We start from the raw sequence: 14,882 nt of genomic DNA, 5'->3' as shown, positions 1-14,882 counted from the left end.
TTGTATAGGGAATGGAAATTAGTCTTGGGTTCACTTACTTGGTGGCTTTTCTTCTAGATTATTTGCGTGGACCCCTGGTCCGCTTTTTGTAATTATCGCACCCTTTGTTTATATAATATAATAATATTATTGTTTCCAATCAAAAAAATTATTCATTTCTATTTTAAAATCTTCGTATTTTCACATATATGAATTAAAACAAAGCGTAGAAAATAATATATTTCTTATCTTTTCCAACTGATTACAATGTAACATATAAATAAGAGCCTAATCTTCTAAATCTAGTAATGAGATCCCTACAAATCTGGGATAGAATATTCACCATACAAATAACATAATCTGCAGGATTTATCTACCATAATACAGAATTAATTCATATTATCTACAGAATCTGACACTCCCCCTCAAGCTGGTGAATGGATATCGCCCATTCCAAGCTTGCTAACAATATATGTGAACAATCTACTAGATAGTGCCTTTGTGAATATATCTGCCAACTGATCCTTGGAAGAGACGAATGGAGTACATATTAATCCACTTTCCAATTTCTCTTTGATGAAGTGTCTATCGACTTCAACGTGTTTCGTACGGTCATGTTGCACTGGATTGTGAGCTATACTAATGGCTGATTTATTGTCACAATATAACTTCATGGGTGAGTTCCACTTAATTCTCAAATCATCAAGAATGATCTTCAACCATAGCAATTCACATATTCCTAAAGCCATAGCTCGAAATTCTGATTCTGCCCTTGATCTTGCAACCACATTTTGCTTTTTACTTCTCCACGTCACTAGGTTTCCTCCCAAGAATGTGCAATAGCCGGAAGTGGACCTTCGATCATCCAAGGAGCCTGCATAGTCGGCGTCTGTATAGGCTTCAAGAGTCATAGCATCCCCTTTTTTGAATAATATGCCTTTTCCTGGGCTGCCCTTAAGATACTGCAAGATCCTGTGGACTGCCTTGAGGTGTTTTTCTTTTGGACTTTGCATATATCTGCTAACTACACTTACAGCATACGAAATGTCTGGTCTAGAGTGAGTTAAATATATTAACCTCCCAACCAGCCTCTGATAAGAGCCTTTATCTACCACTGGGTCATTTGGTGCATCACATAAGCCGTGATTGACTTCAATAGGGGTGTCCACCGGCTTGCAGCCCATCTTTCCGGAGTCCTTCAACAAATCCAGCACGTATTTTTGTTGGGAAATGAATATTCCATGCCGTGAGTTAGCCACTTCAATTCCTAGAAAGTATTTTAACTTCCCAAGTTCTTTGATATCAAACTCTTTGAGTAGGCGCTGCTTTAGTTCCTGTATTCCTTCTATATCATTCCCAGATACTATCATATCATCAACATACACCAGCAGAATAGTCACTCCCCCTGAAGCCGAGTGCTTCACAAACAAAGAATGATCCCCTTGGCTTTGTCTGTATCCCAAGGTAGTCATGGCTTTAGTGAGTCTTCCAAACCAAGCCCTTGGTGATTGTTTAAGGCCATAAAGTGCCTTCTTCAGCCTACACACCATCCCTTTTTTAGATTCAAAACCCGGTGGGATCTCCATATAAACTTCTTCGGCTAGGTCACCATGAAGAAATGCATTCTTAACATCAAATTGTAACAGATTCCATCCAAAATTTGCTGCTAATGACAAAAGGATCCGCACTGTGTTCATCTTTGCAACAGGTGCAAAGGTTTCCCAATAGTTGAGTCCATATGTTTGGGTGTATCCTTTCGCAACTAGCCTCGCCTTATAACGTTCAACTGTCCCATCTGATTTATATTTGACAGTGAATACCCATCGACAACCAACTGGTTTAACCTTGTGTGGCAATCTAACCAGTTCCCATGTTTTGTTTCTGTCAAGAGCTTCCATTTCTATTTTCATGGCATCCTCCCACTTCTTGTCTCTTAATGCCTCTGATAGATTTCTCGGAATGGATATGTTGTGAAGATTGGTCAATAAGGCTTTATGGCTTTGGGACAGGTTTTGGTAGGTCATAAACTGGTGTAAGGGATGTTTGGTACAGGTTCTGATTCCTTTTCTTAATGCGATTGGCAAGTTCGTGTCCTGGTCAACATCATCTAAGGTCTTAGAATCTGTTAAGAGTTCAGGTTCAACAATTGGTTCACTCTCGACTATGGCTTGGTTTTTTTCAGCTGGTAGCTTGGAAATTGCAGGAACTCGTGCGAAGTTCAGAGGTGGTGGTGCTACTGTAGAGGCTGGAAATTTCTTCCTGGAATAGGTTTTGAGTGGCTGTGTTTGGGTTTCTTGTTCCTTATCCGCGATCATATCACTATGTGGAGCTGATTTGGCAGTTTGATCAGGAAGTATAGATGGTGGGCTGTGTAGTAGTGGCAGTGTGCTAGAGTCGAAGGGAAGATCAAGTGAAAGACTTATATCCCCTCCATCTCTATCTGTTTTGTTTTCTGGAAATTTTGAGGGAAAATAAGACTCATTTTCCACAAAGGTTACATCAGCGGAAACAAAAGTTTTTCGAGTGGAAGGATGAAAGCACTTATATCCCTTTTGAGTAGAGGAGTACCCGATAAAGATACATCGAAGAGCTCGAGGGTCGAGTTTTCCTCTATTTTGGGAATGTATATGAACGAAGACAACACTTCCAAAAATTCTAGGAACAAGATTATTAGACGCAGTAAAATGAGGAAAAAATTTTGTGAGAATTTCTATTGGGGTTTTAAAATCAAGAATACTAGTGGGAAGTTTATTAATAAGGTGTGCAGCGGTAAGAACAGCTTCTCCCCAATATTGTTTAGGAACATTTTTGTGGAATAGTAATGCTCTTGTGATATTTAGGAGGTGGCCGTTCTTTCGTTCAGCCACGCCGTTTTGTTGTGGTGTATTGACACAAGAGGATTCATGCAAAATGCCTTCTTTTTGAAAGAAAGAAGAAAGGGACATATTAAAGTAATCTTTGGCATTGTCAGACCTAAATCTTTTAATTCTCACATCAAATTGCGTCTTAATCATATTATAGAATTTTGGAAAAATAGTGCTAACTTCAGATTTATTTTTCAAAAGATAAATCCACGTCACGCGAGTGCAGTCATCGATAAAAGACACAAACCACTTAGCACCAGAGATATTGGGAACACTAGAGGGACCCCATATATCGCTATGAATTAAAGAGAATGGAATAATAGTTCTTTTATTGCTTGCTGGAAATGAAACACGTTTGTGTTTTGCAAATTCACAGTCATTACAATGAAAAGACTCTAATTTATTTTCTTTAAACCATAAAGGAAACATTAGCTTAAGGACCCTAAAGGAAGGATGACCTAAACGATGATGAAAAAGCCAAATTTTATTTTTAGTTGACAAAATAGACTCAGAAAAGAATGATGCGGATAAGGATCTCTCCACCCTAGTTCCTCCACTTTGACTTTCTAGATAGAAAAGACCATTCCTCTCATTAGCACGTCCAATCATCCTCTTCATTTTCAGTTCCTGAAACTCACAGTGGGAAGAGAAGAAGGTTACACAACAATTGGAATCCATGGTTAGTTTCTTAATGGAGATTAAGTTTGCAAACAACTTTGGAACATGGAGGACATTTTTAAGAACAAGGGGATGGGCTTATATAAATATCACCTTGACCAGCAATGGTAGTGAAAGATCCATCAGCTAAGGTGATTTTCTTATGGCTAGAGCATGGTGTATAGGTAGAGAAGGATTTGGAATTATAGGTCATGTGATCAGTGGCTCCGGAATCGATTATCCATAACTTTGGAGAAATCTTTTCAGAGATATTAACAAAGCAAGAAATAGGACCGATACCTGAAAAAGCCAAGGAGCTAGTACCTGACGAGGAGGGTTTCTCAAGTGACCCTAAGAAATTTTTCAACGCCTTAATCTCCTGCTCACTTAATCTTGCAGCAAGGTTTTGTGTGCTTCCTTCATTGTTTAATGGTGCACTTACCATATGTGCCTTTCCTCCTTCATCAATGTTTCGATCAGGCCTACCATGTAGCTTCCAACACTGATCTTTGGTGTGACTATTCTTTTTTGCAGTAAGTGCAATATAGAGATTCACGACTGTTGAATCTTGATTTTTTGTGTTGATTGTTGAACTTGTATTCCTTTATCCCAACCGTTTTAGCAACAAGTGCAGATCCTTCCTCTCCGCGGGTCTCGAGCATCACCCGTCTGCGGCCCTCTTCTGCCCGAATGGTCGAGTTGTTTCATTTAAGGAAGGCAGATCGGCCTTCCCTAAAATTTGCACTCTGACTGCATCGAACTCCATGTTGAGGCCAACCCAAAATTCATAGGTTCGTTCCCTTTCAATAAACTGCTTTAAGACTGTAGCATCTGATGCACAAGTCATCTTAATGCACTGGTATTGATCCAGCTCTTGCCATAGTCCTTGTAAGAGATTAGCGTACTCTGTTGTGGTCTGATTTCCTTGCTTTGTTGTTGCGATCTTTGACTTAACTTCATAAATCTGGGCTGCATCATTAGCCCTGGAGTAAGTCTGTCGCATGGCCTCCCAAATTTCTTTGGCTGATCCAAGGAACATGCATGTATCACTAATCTCAGGCAGCATCGAATTCCATAGCCAAGACATTACCATGGAATCTTGTTCATCCCAAGATGCATATTTGGGATCCTTCTCCGAAGGTCCAGTACCTGTTAAATGATCCAGCCGTCCTCAACCTTTCAGAAAGGTCTTGACAAGTTGGGACCATTTCAAGTAATTTTTTCCATTCAATCTATGAGCAGAATGAAGATTTTGTAACTCCCCTGTTGCCGCAATATGTTCGATGGTGGCAGCATCAGATTTAGGACTAGTTACGGTACTATCGGACATTTTACTGGAGATGGATGAAAAGTGGCTTTGATACCAAAACAAAGCGTAGAAAATAATATATTTCTTATCTTTTCCAACTGATTACAATGTAACATATAAATAAGAGCCTAATCTTCTAAATCTAGTAATGAGATCCCTACAAATCTGGGATAGAATATTCACCATACAAATAACATAATCTGCAGGATTTATCTACCATAATACAGAATTAATTCAAATCATATATTATCTACGGAATCTGACAAATTATAATATTTTATCATTTGATTTAAAATCTTACTTTGGGCAACAAAAAACTATGATGATAAAAAATAATGTTTAAATCGTTTGAATTAGTTTTTTAATGACCTAAAACGGCATTGTAATGAAAAATGTTACTATATGTAGGTGCTTTGATTTGAAATATAAAAGATATGTACATAAATATGAAACTTCAATATCATAACACATATAACTAAAATTAATTATATCTATTTGGGTAGTGTCTGGAAATGCTTAAAAAAAACTTTTTTTAAGCATTTCCAAACACTAACTTAATATAACAGCAACTAAATTTACATAATTTAGTATTCTAACAATAAAAAAATGGAGCAAATGAGTGAAATTGCATAGAAATTAAGGACGTTATCAATATTTAATAAGAAAGAACTCCAAAACCAGAAATTCATATTTTGTGTAGATAGGGTGAAAGTACTACTGATGAAACAACATGATGTATTAATGCAGGAGCATAACATGTGTCAGAGGCCTCTTCAGCCTTCAGGACAAGACCGATTTCAAGGAGTGGGTATTGTTACGGACCCAGTTATATTGGGTTTAGACCAAATAGGCCAGAAGAGGCCCAAACCTCTTATATCTCGAAATAACTGGAAGAATCCAGATTGGGAAAGTAGGATTAAATAGAGGAGTCTGTTAGGAGACATTTATGGATGTTTTACACTTTAGTGAGTCTACTAGCTTGACCTAGGGTATCTTGCAGAAGATTTAATCCTTTGGCTAAGTATTTCACTCATATTATTGTTATATATTTTACTCTGAATCGATTGAAATGTTGGTCCCTAACACATTTATAGGACTGAATTTGAAACTTTAATGAGTATAAGACCAAATTCGCTAAACTAGAGCATAAATACAAGATTAAATTGAAACTTTAATAGATACATGAACAAATTGGTAATGAAGGGCGGCAAAGACACGGGATCATGCTTGAAAATCAAAATATAGAATCAAAATTGTAAAACCATGTAACTAACAGGACCAAAAATGCAAATTTTCCATTAAATAATAGTTTCTTATATAAAACTTGAAAATTTTAAACTTCTGCTTATTTCCATTATTTGTTAGTATAATGTTACTGCTAAGTTTCTATAGAGATTTAAGAGGAGGTACAAACCAGAATCTTGGAGAATATGAATCCTCTCACTTCTTGGCTAAGATCTTCAGTATGTGGATCTTCAAGAGTTACACCTGCAAGAAGTGTTGAAATCTTCAACCATCAATCTATCAATCACAGCAGTTATAAGTGAACACGAAAATGAACCTTATAGCGAAGCAGAGAAGAAAGGATGTGAAGAATTAAAAGCAAGAAATGAGGTCAACTAAAATATGAGGATGATTCAACTTGTTATGTATCTAAGTAAACTGCAATTGACAATATTTACGACAAAAGAATGCCACTACATTAGATTTCAACCCTGCAATTGATTGTTACGCTTTCATAAAGCATATATTGGAATACAGGACAAAAAAATGGTATTAAACAAGGGTACTAAACTTTCAAGTATAAAGCCGAATATAACATCTATCTCTACACTACCTAAACGAAAAATCTATCTATACACAAAATACTTTTGCCGTGGTGAAAAGAGTTCACGAACAATCCGCCAGACCAGACTAGGAAAATAAGACCTTTCTTTATGGTACTGTCATCCATGGCTTTGTATTCCATATTCTTCAGAGCTAGCTCAACACCATAGCCACCAAGGTTTGGAGGTTCTCCAGTACCAATGGCTCCACAGGAGCCACTTTTTGATTCACATCCAGGAGGCATCACAGATCTTACAACATACTTGATTTTTCCCTGAAGAAGGGCATATAACTCATCAAAACATAAATAATACCCTTGCACAATCATCATATATTATTATAATGGAGATTAATGATACATATAATGTACAATAAGAATAGATCTAAAGTTTGCCAACGTTAGGATATTAAGCCCATAATTAAACCAAGGCCCTATTGAACTCATTGGTTCAAGACAGAGGACATATTAAGTGAAGTAAAACAATCTGTGATTTGCACATCAAGCATGCTCCAGATACCAATATTGTCCTTGTGAAGCTAACAAGGTGGCACACACATTAGCTTAGCAGGCTATTAACCTTAGGAAAGATTTTGATTTTTAGGACTCTATACTTTATTTTTGCAACATGATGCAACTGTGGATTCGGTCAATTGTTAATAAAAGCTCTTTAGATTTCTTTTTTAAAAAAAAAAAAAAAAGATACCAATTATACAACGTCATTGCTTTTGGAGAATGAAGAATCCAAATGACACTTCGGTGGAAATCATTCTAACATTAAATCATTGACCTGGTAACTGAAGATAGAAGTCCTGAAATAAATTTCCAGGGAAAAAGAAAAGTATCACAAACAGCCTCTGTCACTAGCTAACTAACTAACCATGCATTTAGTTAAACTTAGTAACTTCCCTTTCCAAACTTCAAAAGACACTCGTCCACTTTGGAGAATCCTCCATAGAAGGCTTCCATGTTGAGCAAAAACAGATTAGATGAAGAATCATAAATATTGGACCTTTCTAGCAGCTTCCACCAAGGTCAAATGAAATTCTTTAAAGCAATCTGTTCCAAGAGCCCCATAAAGAATTGTCGTAGGACTTCCAATAGTTGAATCCGGATGGATATGATCAAACTCAAAAATTTCAGGCTGCTGAAACCTCTCCTCTCTTCTGGAAAGAAGAAAAGCATCTTCAGAGAAGGAAACCAGGAAACATCTTTAGCAAGTGTGAAACCCATGTATATACTTATCGTGCCAGTGTCAGCTAGCAACCAGCATAGAGGACTTACGCATCAATGGGATTTTGTAGCCACAAAAGCAACTCCTTCAGATCAAAAAATAGCGATCCACCAGTATCAACCCAACAACACATGTTCCCATAACTTCTGGAGTCCGTACCCGAAACAACAGCTTCAGCATTTTTTGATTTCATGGTTTCTTTGAATCCAACAACCTCTTCGTGAACAGCATTTAAGCCAATATCATCAGCCAGAGGAAAAGAAGAGAGTGATTCCTCTGCTAGCTGGCGATACAGCACCAATCTAGGAGATGCTGACCTAAAACTCAGAGAGAATTCAAAAATTGATGCCAGGGGTTCGCTTAATAAGGACTTCCCATGTTTTGCGATTTTCTTCAAGCAATCTTTTGCTGTATCAAAATCAGAATCTTCAGAAACAGAATGAAGCCATGATTCTATGAAGTCCCAAAAATAGTCTTTCCATTCCTTCGATAGCAACTCCCTTGCGATAGCCAAAACAAGGAAAATTAGACAATAATCAAGTAACATAAAGTTAGATAAAACAGTTACCAAATGTATGTCAATAAATAAAAATGATGGCATAAGAAGTGAATGTGGCAAGTTAGAGGCAGGCCAGGATAGTTGCAAATTCTAGTACATCACTTGCTTATCTCTCTAGATTTCTCCCATGGCTTTTTGACCTCACAATTGTTTGTCTTTGATGTTCCTTTCATCTTCATTGATCCTCTCAATCTATCTCCCACCTTGTAAAGCTACTAAAAGGCCTTATTTCCCTCGCATCTCAGCCCTTCCATTAGGCCAGCAAGTATGAAAAATTAGGAGGATTTACAGAAACTATCAAGCACATTCTTCCAGCACATAAAAAATCATTAATCCATGGTGCACACAAAACCACAATTTTCACTCGTGCTGTTTTACTGCGTATTTGTAAGATATAGTATATGCTTGTTATATTAATCATTTATAAGCTATATTTAAATAAAACGATAGTGAGGAAGTAGGGAATATTATTTAGTAAATTATACATGCAAACAAGGATGACTAATTGCACAAAATATATTTGTAAGAATTTATACTTCACACTATGCAAATTACTTTGATCTAGACATACACCCATGTTCTTGGTTTGAAAGCATTCCATGAGGTATTGACATGTAGTGTGGAGAAAACTATTAGTAAATACGTTTAAGAATGAAAAAGATATGGAATGCAATCTCAGCAACAGCCAGAAATTTGACTTTATCGGGAATTGGTATCTAGAATATTCATCAGTCAACCGAAAATAAAAGTGAATCTTGAATCAGAAATAAGTGTTCATGAAATAGAAAACATCCAATTTAGAAACTAGACAACTTTGTCAAAGCAACCAAGAGTAACACTTCCAAATTATTATTATAAACGGATCAAATGGACCTGAACAAGAGGAAGCAACACAATCCAGTTTCTAGTTGCAATAATACAACCCGATAAGTAGACAAATTTAATTCGTCAGTAAAATCTCTATTGAGAAAATACTAGCCATGATCTCCTAAAAGCTACAAATTTAGCACTTCACCCCTCATTTTCTTGTACCCAGAAAAATACAAAAATAACCACGATCACCAACGCATAACCTGAACGGACACAAACAAACTAAGACAAACAACTACAACTGAACATTCCTGTACTATAATCCAGGGGCAAGCACAGCCAAATATCATAATTTTTTGTAAAACGATAACTTCCACCACTTCCCGACACACTAAGTCATTGAATCTTCTGAGTCCGCAGCAGCATAAAAATGGCAAGGAGAAGAATAAAAAACAAGCATACCCGGCTTCTAAAAGAATTGGTGTACCAGACCACTTGGCTCTAAGAGCCACCTGCACATTTTTTGGCCCGCGGCTCTGGGCAGAGACCGAGTGCCCAGAAAGGAGAGCACCTAGTATAACGAGGATCAAAAAGACAAACCCAGATCTAACAACGCTTCCCATTCTTGAATACTGATCAAGCCCGGCTACCCTTTTCATCATTGAAGATCATCAAAGTGCTTCCATTCACGATTAAAGATTGAATCTTTATTGGGTTTTAGACGCCGAGGACTTTGCAAAGCTGGGGGTCTTGGTCTCGAGTCAGAAACCTGAACAAATCGCAGTGCGGGGGTAGTGTGGTTACGCCAGGGATAAATTGTTCAATTCATGGAATTGAGCATCCACTCCCCCGATGGCATTTTTGTATTTTCAATTGTATGATTCAGTGTTCCGACGTGGCACTTTCTTATTGGAAATTATCTTGTGTCCCCTTTTCCGACATGGCATTTTTATTGGCCATTAGCTTGGAATTTTTTTGAAAAAAAACATCCTTGTGAAACATGAGCTAAATCTATGTGAATCACTATTTTTTTTTTAACTCTTAACTATCATCACATTGTCTTATGTTTCAATTTTATGAGACGAATTTTTTATCAATTTTCATAAAAAAAAATATTATATTTTATGTCAAAATATTATATTTCATTCCACATATAAATCGAGCGGATCGATCTCGTAGAGATTGACATGTGAGACCGTTTTACATCAAGTCATACTCTTTTTTTTTAATGCATTGCCGATTAATATAGGTACAAAATACGTGTATATTCATCAAGTTGTGATACACAATATCAGTTTTGATTTATGAATATCAGAAGAATTTTGTATTCAAAGTTTTATCTTTGAGTTTTTATTTTGTTGTGTTTAGTTTTTTTTAAAAAAAATTGTGTAAATATGAAAAGAATCATTTAAATCCTAACAATCATGAAGGTCGTTGTTAACTTATGAATAAAGAGCATAAATTCATATAGCAATCTTTTTTGCATGATGAATAGTAAACACGATTTATGTCATTTTATTTGTATTTATTTATTTATCATATTTGAAATTATGAAAATAAAGTAAATTGTTGAGATAATTTCAACGAGTGTGATTCTTTTTTTTTTTTAGAGTACAAGTACTAGTAATCAATTACAACAATGTAATGAAACTGCCCCCATAACCGACGGAACTTGAGCATTGACCCGAAACTTTCTTATCTCGGGCAAAGAAACTACTTAAATCAACGAGTGTGATTCTTATAATAATCTAATACTATTAGATCATGTGTGTCCATCACATTTTAATGAAAATTTGACATCATATGATGATGATGCAAATGCTAAAATTTCGCCTCAACATAGAAAGATAAATATTACAAGTGTGTAGCATAGAAAATTTCGTTGAGCCTACAAACTTATGTCAATCTCGCATTCTTTGGAGAACTCGATCGTGTAGAAACGGCATGGGACTATAAGCATTTTTTGCCAATTTTGAAGCAAGGACCCATTTTTGTGTTCGGATTTATGATTGCCGTTATGTACACATGAATAAAAAAAATCTTAGGATCTTGAATTTTCAATATATATTTGTTTTTGTACCATATTTGGGTAAAAAATTAAATATTTACAAATTTGAAAACTAGCCGACATCAACAAATGGCATATATGTTGCCACTCAAACAAAAGTAAAAATGTTATGTTTTTCACACTATCACAAAATAGGGAACACTTTTGTGCATAATTGGAGTTTCAAGACTAGGATTTTTGAGATCTTCCACGATAATCAAGATGGAGTTTTACTACAACATTGAAATTTCTTTTTATTCCTTTTCCGGACTTTATTCATGCTTTTGAATAATCTATTTTTATTTTTTTTACTATAAAATGATGAATGAGGGGTAAAGTTTTTTCATTGTGTATTGTCATAATTGCCTAAATTTTTTTCATTGAAGTGTTAAATACGAGGGTATTTCTGAAAACTGCATGAAAATAATAAGGACATTTTAGGAAACAACTTAATTTGTCTCTCTTCCTCCATCATGGATTAATATTATTGGGGTTTTTTTATTGGATAGATATATATTTTTAGTATAAAAAAATGAATGAGGGATAAAGTTTTTTCATTGTGTATTGTCATAATTGTCCAAATTTTGTTCATTAGAGTGTTAAATACGAAGGATATTTCTGAGAACTACATGAAAATAATAAAGGCATTTCAGGAAACAACTTAGTTCGTCTCTCCCCCTCCCATCATTGTTTAATATTGGAGTTTGTTTTATTGGGTTAATATTTGAGTTTGTTTTATAGTAAAAATATGAATGAGTATGGTTTAGTGGGTCGTGTTTAATTTAAGTTTAATTAACCTACACCAAGAAGACCGAGTTCTGCCTATAGTTTCTTTCTGCGCGAAGAAGAATCATGTTAGATACATAAGATATTAGTGATTTCTTTCGCCATCTGCATGAAAAAGGACTTCTAACCAATGCGGGGAGAAATTGTTAGAAAGAGGGATTTCTCACAAGCTGATTGATCCTTGGCTGCAGTAACTGCTATGATTATATGCTTTTTAATGCCCTCATTATGTGACTCATGGTCTCAACATTCACAGTCAAATTCACCACCCACAGTAATTGATTTCTTCACCAAATTTTGATTCGTGGGTACATTTAGTGCCCTGATTCTGTGATTATGGTCTCAACGTTCAAATTCAAACGATTATTTGAAAATCATTATTAATAATTAATATTATTAAGTAATTCAGTGCACCAAATTTTATCTTTGGACCCATATATATACTTCTATTTTGTGACCATGTTGATTAACGTACAACCAGTATCCTCTCATTCTTTATCGATACCAACGAATTCCAATGGCTAGTTTTGATGTTACTCCGATCAGCTTGCTGAACAAAAACCAGAGAGATGTGACTCTAAAAGTTCTCATTGTTTTACAAAGTGGCCAGAGATCAACAAATTCCGATGCAAAAACAATTCGAAAGCTAATATTCGTTAATGAATAGATAATTCGTATTCTTTCTAGGATTGTTTAATTTGTTTTATATTGTGATAACATCGAATTAAGAGTTCTTTTTTTTCTATCAATTAATGCTAATATATTGACATTGTGGTTTAAGGGAACCAAGATACATGGGATTATTTTCGCAAGTGCCATAGAAAAATTCCAAGATGTACTGAAGATCAACCAAAGCTATTTCATTTCAAATTCAGCAATTGCGGAGCCCAACCAAAACTATCCAGATGTCAATCAAGATTTTAAATTGGTTTTGCATAAAAATAAAATTGTCACGAAAACAGAACATCCTTGGAAAGTTACAATGTGAGGTCCAATTTCAAGGAATTTTTTGCTTTGAAAAATATTACAAGAATTTTCATGAAATGGGTATGTCTTACACAAAATTAAGTGTCTGAGAAGCATATGTAGAATTCATATTCTTACTTTTACTTTGATTTTTTACCGATATCATTGATACTTCAGTGAAGCATGTCTCTCAAAGATACATTCAAACTTTTGTCTTTACAGATATTATTGGTATTTTAAATGAAGTGATGTAAGTAACTTGATTTATAAGGAAAGATCAAAGAAGCGGATTTAGAAGAGAAGTGGTATTGATTAATAATCTGTAAGTGAATAACAAAAAATTACATTTGGGCTTTTACTTTCATCTTTGACACAAATCTTTATTTTAGGCTCGAGACTATTTTCATAACCTTGTGGGACGATCTTGCCTTAAATGAAGGAAAACACTTGCATGAAACAGAGTTGTTCCACCCCATGATAGCTTTCTCAAATGTGAAAATGAAAGATTGTCGAGGTAAATTAGAACAGAAACTATAAATGATTTTAATTTGAACTCTCACTTTTATGTAATACATCACACATTATTATTTTTTCCCAGGAGAGGTTCAACTCACTGCCACAACAACAAAAATGTTTCTGCATCCATTTTGCAATGAGACGCAAATAATTAACTCGTGGTATGCTTAGGGGAAATCCGTGAAGAAAATGTTTGTTAATAAATTTTCAAATTAAAATTAACTCGATTAGTGTTTCAGTAATGATGTCTGAGGTGTTGATTTCATTGGCAAACTGCACGCTCATGTCAATGAACAAAGTTTAGAAGAGACGTGTATGACAAAGAGAATTAAGGACTCCGAAGAAGTGACATTGGCACATGTGTTGAATAAAAGAAATACTTTGAAAAATGTTAGTATATCATATGTTGTTTCAATGTCTGTTTCATCGGTTGAAAAAAATAATGTCATGACCAATTTAGAAAATATATAGAGTACGTACTATCACTTCAAGGCAAGGGTACACCAAATAAAAAATAAATCAATCCCATGGTACGAAGCCTGCAATAACCGCAGTAAGGCAATTGCAAGGACAGTTCAAGGAAACAATTGTACACAATGCGCAGATTTTTACATTCGTGCAATTCCAAGGTAATAATTGCTTTGATTTTTTTTTTTCTCAATAAAACAATACTTTGTTTACTGTATAATTATATTTCAATGTAGGTACCGTTAGGAAATAATGGTTGAATATGATGATATTAAGGCAAAATTAAAATTATTTGATGAAGTGGATACTATATACATTGGATGCACAGTAAATGAATACATCGGGTTGCTTATGCAGGTGAGTACACCATGCATATTACAGTTCAATTATTCATTTGTGCATTCGTTGTGATTAACATGATCTATTTTTGTTAATAGAATAATAACCAATCACAATACCAAAGAGGTTAAAAAAAATTTCATTGTGTATTGTCATAATTGCCCAAACTTTGTTCATTGGAGTGTTAAATATGAGGTATATTTATAAGAACTGCATGAAAATAATAAGGGCATTTCATGAAACAACTTCATTCGTCTCTCTTTGTCCCATCATGGTTTAATATTGGGGTTTGTTTATTGGGTTAATATTTGAGTTTGTTTTATAGTAAACATATGAATAGGTTTGGTTTAGTGGGTCGTGTTTAATTTAAGTTTAATTAACCTACACCAATAAGATCGAGTTCTGCCTATAGTTTCTTTCTACGCGAAGAAGAATCATATTCGATATAGAAGATCTTAGTGATTTATTTCCACTGTTCACTTCAGACAAACCTCAATTTCTGCCCTACGCCATTTGCAGGAAG

General features: G+C 35.1%; 1 protein-coding gene and 1 long non-coding RNA gene across 3 annotated transcripts in view; one reads left to right on the top strand and one right to left on the bottom strand.

Moving 5' to 3' along the window:
• The window catches only part of LOC140894531 (UDP-glucose:glycoprotein glucosyltransferase), a 38,976-nt gene extending 28,935 nt beyond the window's left edge, over positions 1–10,041 (bottom strand). Inside the window, exons 1-5 of one of the 2 annotated variants that reach the window (XM_073303057.1) lie at positions 9,700–10,041; positions 7,919–8,368; positions 7,647–7,800; positions 6,739–6,910; positions 6,224–6,297 (exon numbers count right to left, since the gene is read on the bottom strand). In XM_073303057.1, the coding sequence (XP_073159158.1) occupies positions 6,224–6,297; positions 6,739–6,910; positions 7,647–7,800; positions 7,919–8,368; positions 9,700–9,899 (1,050 nt within the window). In that variant the 5' untranslated portion in view covers positions 9,900–10,041. The remainder of the gene's footprint in view (positions 1–6,223; positions 6,298–6,738; positions 6,911–7,646; positions 7,801–7,918; positions 8,369–9,699) is intronic. The other variant, XM_073303058.1, reaches the window with a different exon arrangement.
• A 3,784-nt stretch (positions 10,042–13,825) lies between these two features.
• Positions 13,826–14,483, top strand: LOC140859985 (uncharacterized). Its single transcript, XR_012143570.1, has 4 exons — positions 13,826–13,942; positions 14,024–14,181; positions 14,257–14,377; positions 14,458–14,483. It is a non-coding gene; the product is annotated as an uncharacterized lncRNA (long non-coding RNA).
• The last annotated feature ends 399 nt before the right edge of the window (positions 14,484–14,882 follow it).

The sequence above is a fragment of the Henckelia pumila genome, chromosome 4 (genome assembly GCF_033568475.1).
Source record: "Henckelia pumila isolate YLH828 chromosome 4, ASM3356847v2, whole genome shotgun sequence".
Lineage (NCBI taxonomy): Eukaryota > Viridiplantae > Streptophyta > Magnoliopsida > Lamiales > Gesneriaceae > Henckelia > Henckelia pumila.
Note: the sequence above shows the minus strand (reverse complement) of the source record. Positions and strands in the feature narration are given on the sequence as shown.